The 21698-nt window shown below is 39.2% G+C and overlaps 3 protein-coding genes and 1 long non-coding RNA gene across 6 annotated transcripts in view; 1 reads left to right on the plus strand and 3 right to left on the minus strand.

Moving 5' to 3' along the window:
• The window catches only part of LOC126925351 (tumor protein p53-inducible nuclear protein 2), a 102656-nt gene that overhangs the window by 24314 nt on the left and 56644 nt on the right, over positions 1 to 21698 (minus strand). The window lies entirely within an intron of this gene.
• Positions 281 to 2209, minus strand: LOC126925350 (uncharacterized protein F13E9.13, mitochondrial). 3 transcript variants are annotated; one of them, XM_050740805.1, is made up of 7 exons: positions 1761 to 1918; positions 1604 to 1683; positions 1348 to 1430; positions 1137 to 1277; positions 859 to 1058; positions 639 to 766; positions 281 to 553 (listed from the first exon to the last, which is right to left on the minus strand). In XM_050740805.1, the coding sequence occupies exons 1-7, from the start codon at positions 1826 to 1828 to the stop codon at positions 357 to 359; spliced, it is 897 nt and encodes a 298-aa protein (XP_050596762.1). In that variant the 5' UTR covers positions 1829 to 1918; the 3' UTR covers positions 281 to 356. The 3 variants fall into 3 exon arrangements, with proteins under 3 accessions (XP_050596762.1, XP_050596763.1, XP_050596764.1); XM_050740806.1 differs by having other exon boundaries at positions 1766 to 1913; XM_050740807.1 differs by lacking the exons at positions 1604 to 1683; positions 1761 to 1918 and adding an exon at positions 2037 to 2209.
• On the plus strand, positions 4146 to 15802 carry LOC126925356 (uncharacterized). Its single transcript, XR_007713883.1, has 2 exons — positions 4146 to 5427; positions 13232 to 15802. It is a non-coding gene; the product is annotated as an uncharacterized LOC126925356 (long non-coding RNA).
• On the minus strand, positions 15749 to 18977 carry LOC126925347 (uncharacterized). The gene is made up of 2 exons (XM_050740800.1): positions 17452 to 18977; positions 15749 to 17198 (listed from the first exon to the last, which is right to left on the minus strand). The coding sequence occupies exon 1, from the start codon at positions 18870 to 18872 to the stop codon at positions 17871 to 17873; it is 1002 nt and encodes a 333-aa protein (XP_050596757.1). The 5' UTR covers positions 18873 to 18977; the 3' UTR covers positions 15749 to 17198; positions 17452 to 17870.

Raw genomic sequence — 21698 nt, forward strand, 5'->3', positions numbered from 1 at the left:
TCTTTGATTCTGTATTATTTTGAGAAATTTAACAACTTTTTTTTACAAATTTAACGTAATTTATAGCTGTATCATAATAAATTTGATCCCAGACCTCAGTTTGTACCCTTCCATCAAGTGTCTATTTATGCAATGTGTAGGACAGGTTTCATAAAACCGGTTACGAGTGTTTCCGTTTTATTCCGCTCATAATTAATTTTTTCAGTCATTTCTCTCAAATTTCCGATTATATAGCATTCATTTTATTAATAATAAGGAACGTAGAAAATTAACTTGTAGGTATATACACAGTATATGTTTAATTAGAATTACAAATGGGTATATGATTTTTTAAATATACATTTTTAGTGTAATAATTATTGTAAGTTTTGTAGGACTTTTAATTTTTCCATAAAGCTGCTCACCTTTTCTTTATCAATTCTATTTTCCCAAGTTTCACTGATTTTAAAATGCGATCCAACAATTACGGCGTCAGAGGATAAATAATCTTTTATATTGTTTTTTGTAACGCCAGAACCAATAAGAACTGGTATTTCACTATTCTGTTTAATCTCTGTATATAGTGTGATCATCATTAAAATTGATTCATTATTAAAATTTTTATATAAATGTTACAATTTGACAAAATAAGGAACTACCTGTAAATTCTGATACATTAACTGGGTCACCGGTAGTAATCCCTGTCAGTATTATTCCATCAGCTAAGAAAAATTTTGCTGCTTTTGCTGTCTCTGATAAACTTACATCAGAAGTGATTGCATGCGAACTATAGGAAAAAAACGACACGATTTTTACATTAGACTAAAAAAAATCAAGCAAAGAAATGAGTTTTCCTTTTCAAGTATATTAATAAATTACCTATGCTTCTTTTTAATGTCAGCAAGAATAAGAATATCATCTGCATCAATTTGTTTTCTATATCTTAACAAAGAGCCAGCACATGCATCTGTAAAGCCCTCATCTGCAATATGAGAAAAGACAAACCCTTCTGCTCTGATAAATTGAAGATTTGCTGCCTTTGCTACAGCTATGGCTTCCTTGTTACATCCTGCCAAAATCTATTTCAGTTTTTGTCTCTTCTTTAATAAGTTATAGATTTTTCTGGTATTTTATGTGATAAATTCTTTGATTCGTACCTGTATACCACAGGGTATATTTTCAGGTAATACTTTTCTTACTTCTGTGCAAATTCTGGTCATTATTGCTGTAGTTTCAGGAGTTAAATCTTTTGGTCTTACATATGGAATGTCATGCATATTTTCTACTAATATACCGTCCTTAAAAGTAAATATATTATATTAATAAACCATGAAACTAATGGCAGATGAATTATGTAATTAAACTTACAATATTATATTCACTATAAATTATCGCTTCTTTTATTGCATTACTTATAATTTTTTTGGTATTACCACTATACAAAGGTGTTCCTGAAAAGCATCACTTTTCAATATCATGAGCCAATAATGTGCGAATATAAATAACAACTGAACCAAGTCATTCATTGTTCAAAAAATATTTTTCAATAACATATTTTTGCTAGATGCTGTTCTGACAAATCCTCAAGTTTTACGTATTTTTAAATCTAACGGAAATTTTATACCAGGTAATGCATCAACGTGTATCATCCCAATCACAGAACATTTCCCCTTTTTAAAAAAGTTATAGAATCGTGACATATTCCTAGAAAAGTTTTAGTTTAAAGTCACTTTCGCAAACCTTAACTTTAATCACAAATATATAATCGAATAACTATATACCGCACTTTAACTGCGTACGAAGTTTTGATTGAATAATCAGCTGTTTCGTATCGAGAGCACTGTTGCATCTTTGTTGGATATTTGAGTTTAAAAAGAGACGCAAGAAGGACTTGTAACAGTTAATTTCTATTGATTTGATGTTCTATATTTTTCACAAAACTTACAGTATATATATTTTTAAACGAATGCTTCAATTATTTGAACCCATTTGTAAATAAATATTTATAAATTTCAGGAAAACATAGTATAGTTAGATTAATTTTGAATAATCTTAACCTTGGTCAGTTCTCATAATTGACGTTTCATTTCTACGTGAATCAAATCAACTTTTAAGGATTTGGATTCAGAGTAATTTATTTTCAACGTTAAAAGCATTTTTGCAATGAAATAATTTTGACAGAATGTACTTTATTGTATCCGGTGTATACAAAATATATTTAATTGAAGAAACATTATTTAAATTGTTGAAATAGAAATCTAGGGAACTACAGCACGGAACAAGCAAAGAATTAGTTATTTTTTTACGCCATCTACAATTTTGGGCATAGTTATTAAAGATTATGTGTCGTTCATGTCGATAAAGTAAAATTTGTGATATTGGGCATTTGAATTCTATATTGCTGTATTTAGTCAATGGTCGTTGCACCTCGTTTCAGGTTGTAACATCACTGACTAAGGACAGGATAGACGTGAGATCAAATGGCACTTTGTGTCTTAGGTTCTGAAACACTTGGAAAAAGATCTGGGCGCTTCTTATATCTTCTGGAATTTGACTATGATGAGCATAAAAAACTTCACGTAAGGAAACGTATTTCGCTAGTGACTTTATTCTGTGCTCAGTTGGTATACTGAATACAAAATATAATTAAAAAATCTGTGCACTTACAAAGGTGTGCACATAATACGAAAAATGAATTGCGTGTTAAATTTATGTATTAGTTTGTGTATAACAATGAAAAGTGGCAAAGTTATCATGCAAAATACTTTCATGTGAAATACTTTTTAAGCAATAATTTTGGATTAAAGCGCTAATGTTAGTTTGTAATAATTATGATAACTATAATACTATTTTAGTAACTGTTATATCCTGAAATATTTCCCATAATTAATATGATATGAAATTTTAAAGCTTTAAACTTCTCGTTTTAATAGCGGTAGATAATAGGTAGCTTACTTTCTAACCTAACCTAATGAAACTTCAAATCGTTCGAAGTATGTCATTTAGTGCGTAAAGTTTGATGCTTGAGCGTTCATGATAAAATGCTTAATCGAAGATTAACTTTATCATTTTTATTCTTACGCTTATTCTCCCTGTGAATATTGGAATTTTAAATTAAATAGGTCGGAAGTAATATGCTATATAGCCTCTGATATAAAACTTCTTGGACCTTCAAGTGCTATCAATATAGAACTTTCAAATTCCTATCTTAGCCCTTTGCGGACTATCGCCGCTTATATGCGTTCCGTGTAAGCCATCAATTTGGTCGAGGAACTCATATATGCGCTTGGCGAAAACAACTGATAGAACCGAACTATTCATATATATTTGCCACGTGAACGCGCAGCTATGAGCGAGAACTCATACATATGTTCGGCGAAAAGAAATGATAGAACCAAAAGACACATATGTGAGTAATTTTTTTTATCCTGTGGAGAATCTGTGTATGTACATATATAATTATGACATCTATAAACGAAAAGCACGTCTAAGCAGAATGTGCGCTGGCAATTTGAAATCTACCACGGTATGACTATCGCGACAGCAGCTCGGCGCCACGGTACGGTTCACTTCGAACCGTCTCGTCCGCAAAGGGCTAATGAATAATGACAGAATTTTGAAATTTATATCAATTTTCCTACCTAAACACTCGTCGTTCTATCTACACAGAAGAGATGAAATATAATAAGTTATTCTTTCAATATACTCCATTATTTTCAAAATTAGCCTGATCTCTCTTTTTCCCTTTTCCTAGATCGATCATTGATTTTAATATTCCCATCTGTTTTATTATATTATATGATACCGTATCATGTATATGAAGGTAATGTGTATCTGTAACACCGAGATCTGTTTTACCCTTATTTGAAAAAGACAATGTATAATATTTAGAAATCGATAATAGGTTACCAACAGATACGAATTATCAATCTTATCGTTACACGACTTGTAACAAAGTAAACTGAATATTTCACAGTCGGTTATGTCAAAAATTATACTAACTAGATAACAAAACTTATCAAGCTCTATATAACGTAAACACTTATTCTCGAACATCCTATATGAATCTTGATAAGTTCTTTTTCTATCTTAAATGTCTTTAACATCGTTTATACCCCGGCCAAGAAGTTTCTTCGTGCGGCAGTATGAGGTCGTGGCGACGCGTGACAGCGCGACGCCGCCACCTCTCGTGGTTCCCCCGTTTCGCAGGTTTTGTTGTGACCGCGGTGGCTTTGACGACAGTTGCGCGTGATTGCAGTCAAGCAGTGCGGTCTTACGGTTCGCTTCCATCGCGAACAATCGCGTGTGCCGGCCTTTCGATTGTTCTTTCGTCTCAACACCCTCGCAACGATTATTTCCAATCCCTCTGCAACTATTTCCACTCAAATTATTTCCACCTTTTTGCCCATAGTTTCTCATATTTTGCCAGAAATTTTCTTCAAACCTTTTCAAACATCCTCAAGTTCAAGAAAACATATTCATCCGCATAGTGGCCTAGAATCTTTTAATCTCTTTGAGCTTTCCGCTCAGACACGTGTTCGTGAAAACGGGGTTATGCGAGTTTTCTGCACTTGCTGAAGTTAATTTATCACAATGACACTTCGGTATAAAGTAACGCCAGATTTCCGAGTGGTTCTGCCGGAGAATTTGATGATGTTCATACTTGGACAATGCTGGTGATGTGTCCGTGTTGAGGCCTTAGGTAACAGGGGTTTTTGCGAACATTTTTACTCTCAACAGACAGATTTTCACGTGGCTATACAACGATTTTCAGCAGCAGATTTACCTGATTGCTACGGACAGAGCTCTTTTGCCGAGTTAATAAGTGGACAGAATTCTTTTAGATATTCAATCGGTTACTGTTTGATGACCTCAATTCTAATTAGTGTCTACAGTGAGGTTTTTTGAAGTGACACATTTTTTTTTTAAATAAACGACAGATGTAACTCGGGCCTACCCTTATGAATTATTTCAGATCCCCCTAATGACCTATTGTAGACAACGAGGTTTTTCAAATTGAGCAACTAGTTTTACAACAAAATACATCGAATGTAATTTGGTTAGGATCGATTGATTAAGATTTTTAACGGTCCTAATGGAGATTTAATCAAATCTTTTAAAGCAGGAGAACCTACGATGATCCTGATAATGATTTAACGGATAGTTAATGGATAGCGAAGTTTTTGAGGTTAGTTTGTTCAAGAACGAAAGACACTGAACTGAAATTGTTCAAACATAGCTAAAGTTCTAGAGGAGCGGTTCTGACTGTAGTCTGCAATCGAACAAAAGATAACTTGACTTCTCTATCTGAGTAACCTTTGACCATAGTTATTCTATTAAGTGTATAAGTATGTGAAGAGGAAACTGTGCGTTGAATAGAGGAACCAGTGCTGCTCTTAATTAAAGCAATCGATCAAGAAACATTGAGCAACTGAGAAGAGGATATAGGTAAATGATTACCTCGTACAACTAAAGATATATCGGTGTCTTCGTTGCAATGCGTTTCAAATATCAGTTCTTTTATAGATTTTAAGATTCACTACGCTGCTTTTGTTTCCGTTTATCGATTCTTAATCCCCTTCGAGGCAATCTGTTCCACGGTCAGAATTAATCGGTGCAATTAAAATTCTACACGATTCTGAACGTAGGATCTGATCAAGAAATTTATTCTCTGACTTTACAAACGAATTTTATTTTCATCTTTAGAATCTCCGGGCTACTCTTTATTGATTCTGTGATTCTATAAACGAAACCTACTTTTCAATACTGTAGTACGTAAATACTAACGATTCACTGTATATCCGATCAATTCGTGATATTATTAAGTTTAACTTGTTGCGACGAGGACACCGGAATTTCAACTTGCCTGAATTTATTGGTTTTTGCACGCTTTTCGCCGATTTGTCGATACCTCGAAGACCTGCAATAGTCACGAAGGAACATAGTCGCGCGTTCGCCAGGCACGTCACGTTGCGAAATCTGCATTTGTCGGGCTTTCGCTGGGCCAAGTAGTTGGCCGCGGCCATCAAGCCCACAGTAAAATACCATCGTCCCATCACGTTTAAATGCTGTACCATTCTCACCACCCTTTTGTCCACGACTTTGCTTTCACTATATATTGGAAATCGTCTGGATGTTACTTTACAATTTACGTTCAATTAATATCAACTTCCCATGTTCCGCGTGTTAATTGATTAATCCTTTACCTTTATGAATCAAATTGTAATTTCAACATCTTTCTTATAAGGATTAAAACATGTCTGATAACTTTTCTCAACAATTGTAGAAATTGCAAGGTTCAGGAATATTTTCCTAATTTTCTTTGTCGTTTGTCACATCTCTGTGTGCATGTATTGAAAATATCAGATATAACCTTCCCTGTACAAATAGTCGTTCACGTGGCATTTATTTTGTCAGATATTTCACTATTTCGACTCGACAAAATTCGTAGAATCGATTAGTTCCAGCACCTTGGAATTTCCACTGATTTTTGCGTCACGTTCATTATACCAAATTCGTCTTGTTGTCTTTGCTTCACTCGTCATTCAACGTTATATTATGTAGCCAAGTTCTTCATCCGTGGGTTTCACTAGACTACGGTAGGTTAACTAGAAGCACGTTCGCTGTCGTACATTCACCTCCTGGCTCTTATTTATCACCTTTAATATGGCAAAAGTGGTTCCTTGGTTAACGTTGATTGAAGGTAGAGGCTACTTGAACACGCTCTTGCGTTTAGTTGAAAGGTAATAGAATTTCTCCAATATCGAACAACTTGAAAATCACTAAATTATACATTTCCAGATACTCTTGATTCATTTGGACATTTATTAAAATTAGAACTTGTTACTTGCATCTTACAGTCTTCTGCCTACAGCCCCTGTAACTTTTATAAACAAAATTTATTAGAACCTCTAAAAATAACAGTGATGACAAAAAGAAGAAAAATAGAATGATCAAAGACACTCATTTAATTCAATCAAGTTACTATCAACTACATGACCTTCGAATCACCCTAAAAATACGTCGACATCTATCAAGCTTGCCACAAACAGAGTAAACCAACAGTTCCCCTTAAGTAACAAACGAACACGTGAATCAGCCGATTGCCAGTCGACAAGCTGGCTATCGATCGTCCTTTCAATTCTTCCTCTTCTCTCGTTCTCTCTCTCTCTCTTTCTAATCTAGGAGTATAAATGCAGAAATTTGATAGAGAAGGTTAAAAGCCACGTTACGATCTCTGCTGAATGTTTCAGAAACGCTGAAAAAATACTTGAGTATAACATACACGTTGCAGGACAAAAGAAAGCTCTAGCGACAAGTAGTACAGAAAAAAAGAGAAAAAGAAACGCTACAATTTTAGAGAAACACTTGTAATTAAGGAAAACGGTGAAATTATTAATAGACACGATATACAACACAAGCATCGTTGACGTAGCATAGTTATTACATAGAGCCATGAATTTTTCAGACTCTCTCTCGTCAGCCATTCCATGCGAAACATCGTTAGTTTGTATCGTAATTTCGACAGATTATCTCGACGATGAATACCGACTTAAGGTAATGGGCCGACACGCGATAACAACCGAAAGATAAGAAGTAACATTTTTAGAACAAAACGAGTAACCGTCGCGTGAACAAGAATCCAGCCAGCTATCTTTAGGCCAGATTTATGCCTGCGATTTGGTTTATGTCTTGTCCGCGGTTTAAATGCCGTTTGAACTCCCTGAAACCTGTCAGTCTTTTATTAGCCAATTTCGTTTCGCCGGCACGTCAGTCTTGGAATAAATTCTTGCAAAACTTACCGATAAATCTCCCGAACGTAATTAGACCCGGAAGACCGGCAGCCTTTGCGTGGAACTTTCTGCAAAGCGAAACGAATGCAGCGCGCGTAACATTAGACGTTTGTTTACGATCGATAGGTTTTGCTCACTTTGCTCAAAAAATGGAATCAATCAATTTGTAATTATCGTTAACACCGTTTCACGCTCGTTTCAAACAAAAGAATATCTCTATAGATTTTCATCGATCGTCATTCATATGTTGGATTATTTTATATTATTCGTTTCATTGAATCTTCACCAATAGCAATATCAATACCCATCGTACCATCCTTCCATCCTTAACCTTCCCTATATTCCCTGAAAATAGCCAATTCTCTACCAAGTATCCAATTCGCAACTTGGAAAAGGCAGTTGTTCCCAACAGTCCTCATCCCTTATATTCTTCTGACGGCATTTTTCAAGTGACGAATTTCCACGAATTCACATAGATGTTGTCCTTATGAAACTGATGGAACTCCAGTTTCTGACTGGAGTTCCATCTTTTTCACCCTTGTATATACATATATATATATATATACATATGTGTTCTACCCTAGTATATACAAGACAACACGTACTCTCCTGCAAACAATACGTGTGTACGCAGCGTAAAAGCTTTCCCCGTAACAAAGAGTGGTGCTTCTGGTGCGTAGATACAGGATGGACGTTGAAGGACCTAGTCTGACCAACATAAGAGGGGTTGTCGAATAGACATCAATGTGATTGGGAGTTATAGCGGTATTATGCTATACTTAGGGTTATTCCAATTGACGAATTCTTCAGATGGGGTGAATACGACGGATCACACTGGGTTCTTTAAATTTGTATCCAAGGTCATCAGGAGGTTATGATTCTTGCCGTGCACGTTCACGAGATATGAGTATTATAAGGCAATAGCATTATACAGGTTGTCCCTAACAATCATGGTACAATAGAAAGGGGGTTGATTGTACTTGAAAAGTCGAGTCGAGAATATTGAATCGAGTTTTGTTCGTATTACGCTTTCTTCGCGAGGAAATCGAGTTTGCAAATTTGTCAGATATACTTAAATTTCGATCATTTGGAATTAAGTAAGGGTGAATAATTGTCAGAAGGTTGTCGCGAGCGTGAAATTAAGTGGACTACGCGCAATAAAATCTTCTCGACGAATATGATAATTTGAACGATTCGTTCAAGAGGACACAGGTTGTACCATTAATCGAAGAAACAAGAGTCATCGAATTCTTGAGTCAGCACAAATTCTTTTTTTCAACGCGCGTAAATTTTATCTTTTCAAAATTAATTTATATAATATGACTCTCTCTTAACCTATAGAATCCTCCTTCAGTCGGAAAATTTCGAAGCACTTTCAACGATAGGATAGTCTATACCCACTTCGACATTATCCTACACGTGCTGTGAACTTGAAAAATAGCGAAGAAACCACACCCAGCAGCTCGCCTAGAATACACACTATAAAGAGCATCATCCATTTTCCTTCTTTTCATATGTATACCATATTTCATATCCCCAGTCAGCTACCAAGGTCTACATGTTTACACGTATCGAATTTTGTATATCTGACCCTCCAAGGATATTAAAGGCATAATCGCGTAATTGTGCCATTTCTTAGCGTCCAAGAAATTTCCCTTTTGCTGTAATGTTTTATACTCAAAGGGTGTACGTAGACCTTCACGACTGACTGTATATGTAACATATTTTCTCGTTCCGGTTGGCATCGCCAAAGTGATTATTGGTCCCAGCTAGTGGCGATCAGCGTGGAAAGCCGTTATCCACTAAAATAACAAGGATCGCTGCGTCAGCCGCTATATTTCATATTTTCGCGTCTCTCCTTCTCCTATCCTATGTCTCTGTTGATGACAATCTATTGGAAGGAAATGACCTGCTGCGGGGCCAGCCTATTTCGCTAACTACGTTAGACGATATTATATCGTTCGACCATCTGAAACATCCTGGCTCGTCCTATCACTGGCTCCCGAGAGGTGTTACGAAATTAACGTGTCTCGATCATCCCTGGTTACGTTATTTTTGCCCCAAAGAAATGACGGGGTCGCTTCGTAAAACTATTCTCGGCTTTCGTCGCGTTCTTAATAGACCAGTTACTTGGCCTAAATGGCTCGAGATCAACGTATCGGGTTGGCCGAAACATGGTTATTAAGGAAAATTTTTGAGACAATTGAATTGATCCATATCGAAAGCTTTTGCATTTTTGAACTGTTTATTTCAATTGTTCATATATCGAACGAGTTAAAACTTCGCGAAATAGGTTAGGCTGGACCGCGGCGTGTCAACATTTCGATAACAATTTGGCGTTCGAAGTTTCGAGATTTTAGGATGGGTTTCAGTCTCGAATATAGTAATGCGAGACTGTATATTCTTTATGGATCAGTGTGCATTTCCTTTTTTATATGTTTTTTATACGTTTTTAGTGTCCACTATACTTCTCCCCTTTAAAGCTTGTAGCCAGTACTGAAATGCTTGTTTACGAGAACTTGGTGACCAAAAGCACAATTCTTCGAACAGCTATATTAATTATACGATGAGTCCATTAGTTTCCCTAGGGATTAATCTTTCGATGTTTCTTCCTTTGAGCCACGTTTCGAACGAAATGTTTACGAGCAAATTGTAGATTAACGATCTTTCGCAACAATATAAATAAAAAGACGTGCACTGATTTAGTTTTTATTAGCACTCTATTTTCTTGTTATTTCTGTGTGTCGTAGAATATTATGATGTATCACCTAGCGTTTAACGGTAGCCTTATTTTCGTGTTTCACGAGTTTCGGCTTGCGTTACCAGGTATTACTACGTAATTTACCAGTCACCTGATTACCCGAGATGCTTCATTTTTGATAAAACACAAGAGTGTTTTCCTTATACTATCCTATGTAATCTAATATACTATTCTATGTAACCAAATGTAGTACATTAGGTAACCGAACTTACTATACTTTTCTTTTTTTATACGTGAAGAAATAGTAATGGACAGCCCGTCGCTCTTTCGTGTAGCGGTGTGGTAGTGTCAGGTTTATGGACAAAAACTCCAGGAGTGTCCCAGGATTCTTCCCTACACTATGTAACCAAACGTAGTAGCATATTATGTTACCGACTGTAATACACTATGTGTCAGAATGTAGTATACTATGTAAAAGAATGTAGTGCATTATGTAATATAAAAATAAATAAAAATATGTCATGCTATATTGTATTGTTACGTCTCGTCACCGGAAGTTACTTGCTACTAACTACTCGACCGATCAACATCTTGACTTGCTAGTCGATCTTCAATTTTTTTCTTTTTTATGCGCGAGGAGGGAAAAATGTATTACGCATACCCAGCAGCCGTGTTTAATATACGTACCTCTGAGATGGCAAGATGTTTTGGCCACCTTGGAGGTTTCTGCTGCCCTCCGGAGCAGCTCCGCTCCTATGTACGCAGCAGAGGTCGTCCTCATCTCCTGCGCGAGCTCCTCGAGAACCTCGAAGACCTTTTTTTCTTCCTATGGGTCGTTTGGACGACGGCGGAATCCTCTTCCTCCGTCGTCTCCCCGGTCAGCAGACTCCCTGCCCTTTTTCTTATTGGGGAGAGGTAGAGCCTCTCTCCTTATACGTTTAACGCCTGCCTGCACAGGCTAAGGAGCCGACTTCTCTTCCCCCCTTCCTCTCGTCACTTCCTCTTTCCTCATCTCTTCCTTTCTTCGTTTTGTTGGACTGCGTATCATCTGGTCCTCATCCACTCAGGTTTCTGGGGGCTACCAACTCCTGCGGAAAGGATGTCACCCCTGGCAAAGCCGCTTACCGGGGGGAGTGCCCTCGACCGCGAGGTACCCCATCATCGCATACCTCTGTTTAGGGTTAGGGGTTTTTTATAGAGGTTATAATCCTCGCGGTCCGGCCAATGAAGGGAGGACCTTCGGCTCATTGAGTCATGATTATTGGGATACGGTATTTGGGCTAAGGTTCCTCGGATCGCATTTCCGTACTATGACTCACCAGCGAGTCCACAGCCCTTGAGGGATTGGAAATTAGAAGGTAAGGGAAAGGGGAGAAATAAGAGAAAGAAGCGGAAAGTCATGAACCCCGGCCTCCTCAATAAAATGCCCCTCCCAGCCTCGCGGCCGGGACCAAATCATGTCCGTTCCCGAGCCAAAGTTGTTGACGCAGGTCCGGCGGGTTATTAACCCGCGTCGTGTGGTTTCAATGCCACGATGCCACCTTGCTCTCCTCTTTGGGAAACGCGGGTTCTTAAGCCACGTCGCCATCCTTGTACAGTCGGCATCTTCTTCCGGAACCATCAGTCACAGCTAGAGGAAAGAGTTGCAATAAAGGAGCAGGACAGGGGAAGGGTGTTTGGTATAGCAATTGCTCCGTTAGCCACTGGCAAGCCAGCGTTTACCAGGATCCACCGACGAGGAGGATACCAGCACCTTCGGGACCCATGCGTTGAAAATTGGAACAAAGTAAACGCACATTTAATTGTAATTGCTATATATAACTCCAACGTCACAAGACCTGTGTGACAAACTAATCGATCCTCGCACCAAACTCATCTCAACTTCGATAATCTCTCCTAAATTTGTTTACTTCAGCCAAGTCGGATTGAGAACTAATCCACCATCAACTGCGCAATCAAATTGGCCTTGCAATCTGGATCACGTCCCCCAAAATTTACTCTGATTTTCTGGCGAGGAATTTCAACTAGATATTCAACCACTTGTTGAAAGTGTTACGTTTCCGACTGCAACTATGAAGAAATTGATCCAGTCCCACGAAAATTGAGGTCGTCCCTTTCTTCTACGTATCTTCGAACCGCTTTGTTTGGAGAAGGAGGACGGAGGAATCCTGGCCAGACACTCGGCGCAGTCTTCAAACTTGATCAACTTTCTCAATGATAGTTCGTACGGAACTGAACTTTCTTATTTTCTTGCAATCTATTCAACACGTTACAAGAAGTTTTTCCTGTCTTCTTCGTTTTGTTGTCAATCTTGCACGTTTATGTAAATTAAGGTTAAGTGGATCAGTGGAATGTTCAATTGGAGGACCGATGAGGTTAGTTTGTCCTTCAGATTATTTTAAGCGGGAAATATGATAAGTAAATAGTAAATAACGCAAATTTATATCTCTTTGAAGATAATTATGGAAATTGAATCTAAATATAAACCTTGGTATTATAACGAGAATTTTCTTTTGAATATTTTTAACGTTTTTGGGTATCATTTGTGCATTTTAAACGCTATTGTATATTCGAGCTTCCCACAAGTGCATAAAAATTCGTAGCCTGCTGTTTGCTCGTACATAATAAATTTTCGGTGCTTTCTAAAATTTCAAACGAAGAAATACAAATGCAGATTTCACGACATATTAAGTCGACGGGTTCAGAGGTTCGACACTTTGAAAATATTCGCGATTAGTCATAGATCATACGATTTCAGATGAAACTACCGGAAGAGGAAGACAAAAGTGACCCAGCAACTACAAACTAACCAGTAATACACGTCGGCCTTTTCGTCATAGAGTGACTAAAGCTAAAATTATAAGAGTGATGTGTCTTTAAATAAATGTAATTTAAAAGTAAAATTTTCAATATTAATTAAAAAAGTAAAAGAACTCTTCAAAGAATAGTTTCATAGAATACTTTACGTTTTGATGAAAATCTTCACTAATCTTCAATAAGTGAAAACCAGTGTGTGTATTGTAAATATTATACATTTAAAATTTTTGAAAAGATTACATAAAGATTTACATAAGATTTACCAAATTTTAAAACTTCTCAGTACCTCAACGATAATGCCTAGATAACTAGATTTAAAAAGTCAGACTAGTTCTCCTCTTTACAATTTTTCACAAATATAGTCGAGCTTCTTCTGGGGGACCAATGCACTTGGCTTTTTCTACTTTTCACGTTTTCGGGAGTTTTCTTACTAACAACGAATTAGAAAGAGAATAAAAGCGTCAAGAAAGAGCTTAGAATTGTAATTTTCAATGGAAGAGTTGAAATAATTGTTACCGATTTAAAAATTCGTAGACAGTTCTATTCTTGACTGTAGAATTAACGGGCGAGTCGATTTGTCTTAATTTTACGGAGCTTGGATCCAAAATAAAGAAGACTTTTAAACTGTCGCCGCGAAATTGGAAGAAACTGCGTATTTATATTTCATCAAGCTCAGAATTTTCGTCGATGAAAAATTTTACTTTTGGGGTGATCACGAAAGAATCTGAAAGTTTCTAGATTGAAGAAAGAATCTGATTAGTGAAACAAAATTTCGAAATAAAGAGAAGACTAAAATTAATATAAATATCATTAAATATAAAACATATTATAAATATATTAATATAAATATATCGAGAAATATAATTGATAGATATAAATATATTAAGAAATATCAGAAGGAAAATTCAATATGGAAGAAGGAAAATGGAACGAAGAGATGTAATTCAGCCAACGATAAGTTCTAGATAAATAAATCAATTAAACAAAATCCTAAAATTACGAAACTTCCGTAACTATGTTAATTCTACGACAGTTACATTTCAAAACTTAATTTTGCCTGGAGTCTGTGAGCAAGTTGGAAAGGAAAATAGCAGAAAAGAGAAGAAGTTATGGTCTACTGAGACATTCAGAGGATTCCTGGCAGTGCAGAGCGGAAATTCTCAAAGAGACCGTGCTTCTTGGAAAAGCAACGTTAAGATAAAACTTCCTCCGCAGTGAATCTGAAACTTGTTTTCTGCCGGGGTGTGTCTTCTTTCGCGCACTTCCAACCCTTGTGCATTCGCTGAAAAATTTTTCGAGAGAAACAAGTAACAAGGACAGAAATAGCAACAGGATTGCTGGAAAAAAAGGAAGAGAAGGAGATGATGAAGTCCGACGATAGGAAAAAGGAGATGCTTTCGAGACGGGCGTGTAGCGAAAGCGGGTCGCATCCGGGGTCTCTGGGAACCGGAAGTGGACCAGGGGGCGGCAGTGGTCATCTTTGGGGAAAGAGGAACCAGGGACGTACTTCGGCGCCTGTAGTAGGCCATGCTAAGCACCCAGCCATCATTCTCAGGACCAGGAGGAGCTGGCCTGTTGCGCCAATGCACTACAGAAGGTAGGCAACTTTTAATCAAAAATTCAATATAGTATATTTTGATTGTCTATTATCTGATATAATTGTCTATAAATAATAATATATAATAGACGATTTTATTGAAAACTGTAAAGATGTTATATATTAGAGAAAATTCTGATCATTCACAATTCTATATTACGTTTATATTAATTACAATTAAATTGTTATTGCGACTTAAAAAAGAACTGTTAGATAGGGAAATTAAATACAGGAAACGATTCAAACGATTCAGGGCTCTTATTCCGAAGAAATGCTAGATATACATATGAAATTCTAATTCTAATTTCGAAAAAGTATTAGATGTAGGAAAACATTCTGATGATACAGGAGGGCTACTAGATATAAAAAAAATGTTTATGGAAATTCACATAGGAACATCGATAAATTAATTTTATAAAAAGCGTCAAAAAATTTGTCCTACGCTTTTAAAGAGATACTACTTTGGTATCGTAATCGTGATCGCGCTTCACAAACACGAAAAAAACCACGATGCAAGCAGGTCGTTTCCTCTTCGAGGAGAAGTGGAAATAACGACGAGGGTGTCGTTATTCTACACGACTGCGCGCGAATTATCTCCTTCCGCGGCAAGCGCGATAATTGTGGTCTGTTTATTAACGAAGACGGGACCGCTCGTACAATGGACCAACAAAGTGCCTTTCGTAATTCACCCTTTCTCCCTTTACTTTTATTCGCAACAAGCAAATAAGTCTTTTCACGAGAAACTCTGTTAATTATTTAGGAGAATCGCTCGAGTAATTTCATTTGTCATGTATAATTTTCTTTTAACCGTTAAAGAGTATCGTATGAATTCTCCAAAGGGTAGAAAAATTGGTCCAAGTATTTATTTTGGTCTATTTAGTTTATTATTCCGTCCACCTCTCCCAAATTGTTCAATTGCAAAAATCTATTCACGAGTATCTCACACTTGAATGTAGTTTAAATTAAGACAAATAAATTTTTTCTGAAATATTTTTGGCTTTTTATTTTCTCTCTCTTTTAACGTAGGTTGTTTTCTTTTTATGCAATTTTCTAGCTACCAAATGTTGTAAATTTCAAAGAATAGTCTCATTTACAATAAATGTAATAAGTCGCAGACGTGGTGCAACCCCCCCCCCCTCCCCCTCGTTTCCAATATTCCGTTTCACCTAATCATCGATTTCTTTCCTCGAGTTCGTAGTTAATGACAAACGTTCACGGTATTACGGAGATTCGAACGCTCGAATCTTGAACCAGTCAATCGATAGACTGGCAGACGTTGCCCCAGTGGGAATCCTACTGTTTCTTTCCCCCGAGCTAGTTATACTGGTCTTGTGTCTGGGAATTGTGTAAAGAGGTCGCATCAGTTGATTAAGCATTGCCATTTACCTCGTCGTGCTGTAAAATTTGTCTTCTTTTTTTTTATCGTCAAACGTTTCATTTCACTCGTAAAGTTTGGACGATGTTACGTTTTCGATATGTTACGATAATTGAAATATTGAGTTATTTTGGCTATATCCGTTCCATTAAAAAATATTAGTGTTGTAACTGTTGTTACATATACAGAACGCCTAAAGGGTTGATTTTTTTTTATTTTTCATAGGTAAAATTAATATTTCTATGAAATGCCACGTCTAATGTAACACACTCTTCAAGAAATTAATATTTTCAAAATGCACGATATTCATTGCTCAAAAGATCCTTTCACGTGTGTCTGGCCACAACGACCCTTATTATTATTTATTAATTTTTATTCCACATTTATTCCACATTTATTCCACATATTCTTCAATTTTACTTGAAAGCACGAACTCTAGTCAAACAAACTATTTTCTTAATTCAGTTCTTCAATGCCAGAAGCTATCAAACACGCTTAGAATTCTTGCTCGTCGAGCGAAGGGCAATTACGACGTAGAATTTGAAGTGGAACCCCAGACCGCAGGTCAACCGATCAAAACTCGATAACTGCAGCAAGTTCATAGGGTAACGATACAATCAGCTTCCATTAAACGTGCAGTATAAGAGCATCAAACAGGACTGGGTTGAATTTGGAGTTGGAGAACGACGATGAAAACCAATTATTTATCCAGCTCACTGCGTTAAGCCACTTTCCACGTGGAAACATGGATGGGTCGTTAACACCAACGACGAGATGGTGGATAACGCAGCACGAAGGTAGAACGAATATTCACTGCGTTGACTGGGCCGAAATCGAAACTGAAATGCCAGCCTAACCTCGCGAGATTAGCCTAAGTTCTCTTCTCCGTTGTCTGCAGGCTATGGCGCAACCTTTCCTCGAATTATCGGTGTTATTCTTGAGAAACGTTAAAGGAAAATTAATATACTGATATTACAGGTCCATTTTGGATGTTTTTAATCTTTATGCAGTACATGCTGAGGAAGGTTCACAATAATCGATGGGCTTTATTAATACTTTAAAATGGAAAATCAATCCTTTTAAACGAATCTAACAAGAAAATTAAGTCCAAAATTAAGTATAATATTAGAAAGTAAATATTAAAGAAAATTAGGTATGATTATTTTAATCTAATTCACGTGTAACTTACGGAGTGCCCCGCGTCCTTCTACGAATTAATCCCGGTGCACTTCCTCCATCCTCTCGTCGAGCCAATCCTATCGATCCTATCAACTAATTGCGGAGCTAGGGGAGACCATTGCTCCCTTCCTGATCAGCTGAAATCGTCACTGGTCCCACGCCTCTTCCTCGGCGGCTCCCCGAACATCTCGGGCCGCCTGTTCGACTGCATCATCCCTCGAGTGCGGCACTCTCGGGCGTTTATATTTCCGTCTAAGTGCTGATCCCTGGAACTGCAAGGGAGGAGGTGCGGCCAGCACTCTGTACGGCTCAGCCACAACCGCTAGCTAGGGCGACCGTGCTCTGCCGGATGGTTTGGAAAAGCAAGTCTTGCGCTCGTCTCGACCGCCCTAGATTAGTTTGGAGGAGGCACATCTTGTGTCTAGTTTCCTAGATGCAAGGTTTGTTCGCAGGTGCAGGGGCAGGGATTCCTTGCGGCGAGTCTTCCTTGTTCCAGTTTTTAACCGCGGTCCCATCGCTTAGTTTGCTTGCTATGAGGATGGGTTTTCTCGGTCCTTTCCTCGAAAAGGTACAAAACGATCCCCCCATCCTGTGTGTTGCCGATGCCCCACGCGGCTTGCAGAGCGGACATTTTGGCTTCGCTGCAGTGCATTCTTTGGCTAAGTGTCCGGGGACGCCGCACCTATAGCATAAGTGCTCCCTGTTTTCTTTCGAGGTGCACGACTTCTTCACGTGCCCTATCTCCAGGCACCTAAAGCACTGCAAAGGTCTTTGCTCGATGGCTTCGATCTTTGCTCTTGACCTTCCGATGGTTACTTTGCCCAGCTGGATCAGTTTCTTAACTGCCCCTACTGGGCATCGCATCCACACGGACCCGAGACCGTTTCCGGAGATGCGAATTTCTCCCAGCTGAATTTCCTCCACCTTGCATCCTCCTTCCTGCGCCAAGACCTCCTTTATCTCGTCTGCGGTGGGCGAAATATCTATCTGCACCACCCTTGCTTCCGCAGTCCGGTAGGGTGTCGCCACTCGGATCAAGTCCGGGTCAAGGATCTTGGTCAGCTGTGCTGCGAGGGCGGCGGCCTTCTCCCTCTTTTGATCCTCAGGCACTTCCAATATGACCCCTCCGGTTATTGTCTTCCTCATATTTATCGACTTGATGCCGATCTTGTCTAGGTCGATGTTGTTCCTAACCGTGGCCAGCACTTCTGCGTAAGATTTATCTGTTTCTTTGTTGATCGTTATGGTTACCGCCGATGTTCGCGGACGGCGTGGAAGAGCCAGTTTCCTATTCCTTTTTTTCTTGTTCTCTGACCTTCGCTGCGGAGCTTTCCTCGAACTCTTCTTCTCTATCTCCGGAGTTATTTTCTTCGATTGTCTCTTCCTGTTCTTCTTCCCTGTTGCCTTTTTCTCCACGGTCTGCCGATCCATGGCAGCCGCTTTCCCCTCTCCAGGGACTTCCCTGGGCACTTGGGGGTCTGAAACTTTAGTCTCTGTCCGTCTCGCAATCAGGGCAGAGGAGACCTCCTTTTCCCGCTCCTCGTTGGAGTTTTTGACGTACTCACTTACTCTTGTTAGCGAGCAACAGAACTCCGTCAACATTTGCTGCATCGTGTCGAAACTCCTTATATCCTCATTTCGGAGTGCCTTGTTCTCTGCTTCTAGTATCTCCAACCGTCTTTCCATCACGATCATGGGAAGTGCCCTTATTGTAACTTCAACAGCGCATGTGACGATGGTTCTCGCCGCCTTCCTGAGTATTTCAGCATCCTCTTCCGCGAGGTCGCTACATTCGGCCACCATGGAGATTTCTCCCGCCCTCCGGATCATCTCCGCTTGTACGTACATAAAAGGGACCGCCTGCAGATCCTGCGCTGTAACATCGGGATTCCTGACGATACTCCACATTTTTTCGGACGTCGTCGTCCCGGTTTGCAGACTCGTTATATGTTTAACGCCTGCCTGCACAGGCTCAGGAGTCGACTCCTCTTCCTCCCTTCCTCTCGTCACTTCCTTTTCCCCCCTCTTTTTGTTTTCTCGTTTTACTGGAGTGCGTATCATCTGGTCCGTACGGCCTCCATCCACCGAGGCTTCTGGGGGCCAGCGAGTCTTGCGGAAAAGATGTCGCCACCGGCAGAGCCGTTTACCGGCAGAGGGCTAATACCACCGGGGGGTCGCCAGGTACCCCGGGGTTGACCGCTAATGACTGATGCACCCATCAGCCACCTCGCAGTGCCCTCGACTGCGAGATACCCCATCGCCGCGCACCTCTGCTTAGGGTTAGGGATTTTTTATAGAGGTTATCATCCTCACGATCCGGCCGATGAAAGCAGGACCCCCGGTCCATTGAGACATGACCAATGGAATACGGTATTTGGGCTAGGGTTCCTCGGGATCGCATTCCCGTACTGCGACTCGCTAGCGAGTCCGCAGCCCCTGAGGGATTGGACGTTGGGTGGCAAGGAAAAGAGGAAAAGTAGGAGAAAGATGGGAAAAGTCATGACCTCCCGGGCTCCTTAGTAAAATGTCTCTCCCAGCCTCGCGGCCGGGACCATATCATGTCCCTTCCCGAGCCAGAGCTGTTGACGTAGGTCCGGCGGGTAATTAACCCCCGACGACCCCCTGGTTTTTTATGCCACGATGCCACCCTGCTCTCTTCCTCGGGAAACGTGGGTTTTTAAGCCACGCCACCATCCTTGTATAGTCGACATTTTCTTCCGGAACCACCAGTCATAGTTCAAGGAAAGGGTTGTGATAAAGGAGCAGGACAGAGGAAGGGTATTTAGGATAGCCATTGCTCCGTTAGCCACTGGAAAGCCAGCGTTTACCAGGACCCACCGACGTGGAGGAGGAGTTGGCACTTGGCACTGGTGGGCGTGAAGAGTGCAATGCCACACCAGCATCTTTGGGGCCCATGCATTAGAACCTGGAACAAGGTTATTTTCTAAAGTGAACAATAAAGCTAACTTCGTTCTTGCTAAAGCGACTTCGTAGACATATTCCCTGGACGGTCCTCTCCGCTGCGTAAGTAGAAACAATTTCGCGTTGCCGAGGTTTACGAGGTTTACGAAGTTCAGCGGCGTATCGATTTTCAAGCATACACGACCAAGTTCAGCGGCGTATTGATTTTCAAGCACACGTGACTAGGTTCAGGTTGCTAGCACGTGAGCGTGTAAACACAGGTGTATCGTAAACGCTCGGTTAAGAATTGATCGCAGAGGACGACTCTCGTATCGCACCACATTCCCGCGATGGCCTTCCGTCAGATCGACTCTGTCATCAAAATGGTTTCCCCTCTTTATTCGACTTTTTCGAATGTCTCCCTATTTTTACAGATGAGTACTTACCGATCTGATTTCAACGAATTTCCAGTTGACATTTAATCTTAATTTCGTATGATCGTACCAATTTGGTGCTTGCCTAATTTAGAAACTTTCCTTTACACATTAGGGAATTTTAGATTCTATCGAATCTTGCTACTTCAACTCGAAGTCAAATAATAGTTTGATAATAATTAATAGTCGTCACGTGGTCGCTGTCTATGTGCGGCGCTCGTACCCACAGGTCATCTCACTGGTGCCGCCTATTAGCGGCGCTCGAAACGAAATGGTTAATAATGAAACGCAGATCGTGTACCCTACGAATCAATTAATGGGCTTAACATTTTGACGTATAATGCTTGAATTATACTGCTATTAAAACTTCTCGATGTATACGTCGAGAGCCCTTCAAAATCATTCCATCGATATTCAGTAGTTTACGATGATTCGATGTTTTGATCTTTTAGTGTCAGTTTAATCGTTCACCCCCATTTTGTTGGTAACCTTTGGGTGGAATTGCTTAATATGGTTTATAATGGGAGAAATTTGGAGACATGGTTGGCAGACGAAATAAAACATATCTGAAAAGAAATAAAATGATAAGATACGAAGAAATTCAAATTTCCCCATCATTTTATGCGAAAAATTACTTCCGCTGCGCTGTTGGTAAATTCTACAATTCTCCGTGAAAATTTGTAACGTTCTTCCTTACTGACTAGTCGATATTATAGATTCCGCATAAAGTAGCATTCTATTGACGATACATCAGAAACCTATTTTACTATCAGTCAATTTGAGCTTCATCGACGTTTTTTACATTACCTGTCTGCGGTTAAACATAACCCATTAATGTTTCTATTTCTTCTTACTTTCAGGTAAGTCGAGTAACGTGAATTTTTTGCAGTTAAATAAGGTGAGTTTGCATATGTACAGTTAC

Source organism: Bombus affinis, chromosome 16 (assembly GCF_024516045.1).
Source record: "Bombus affinis isolate iyBomAffi1 chromosome 16, iyBomAffi1.2, whole genome shotgun sequence".
Taxonomy (NCBI): domain Eukaryota; kingdom Metazoa; phylum Arthropoda; class Insecta; order Hymenoptera; family Apidae; genus Bombus; species Bombus affinis.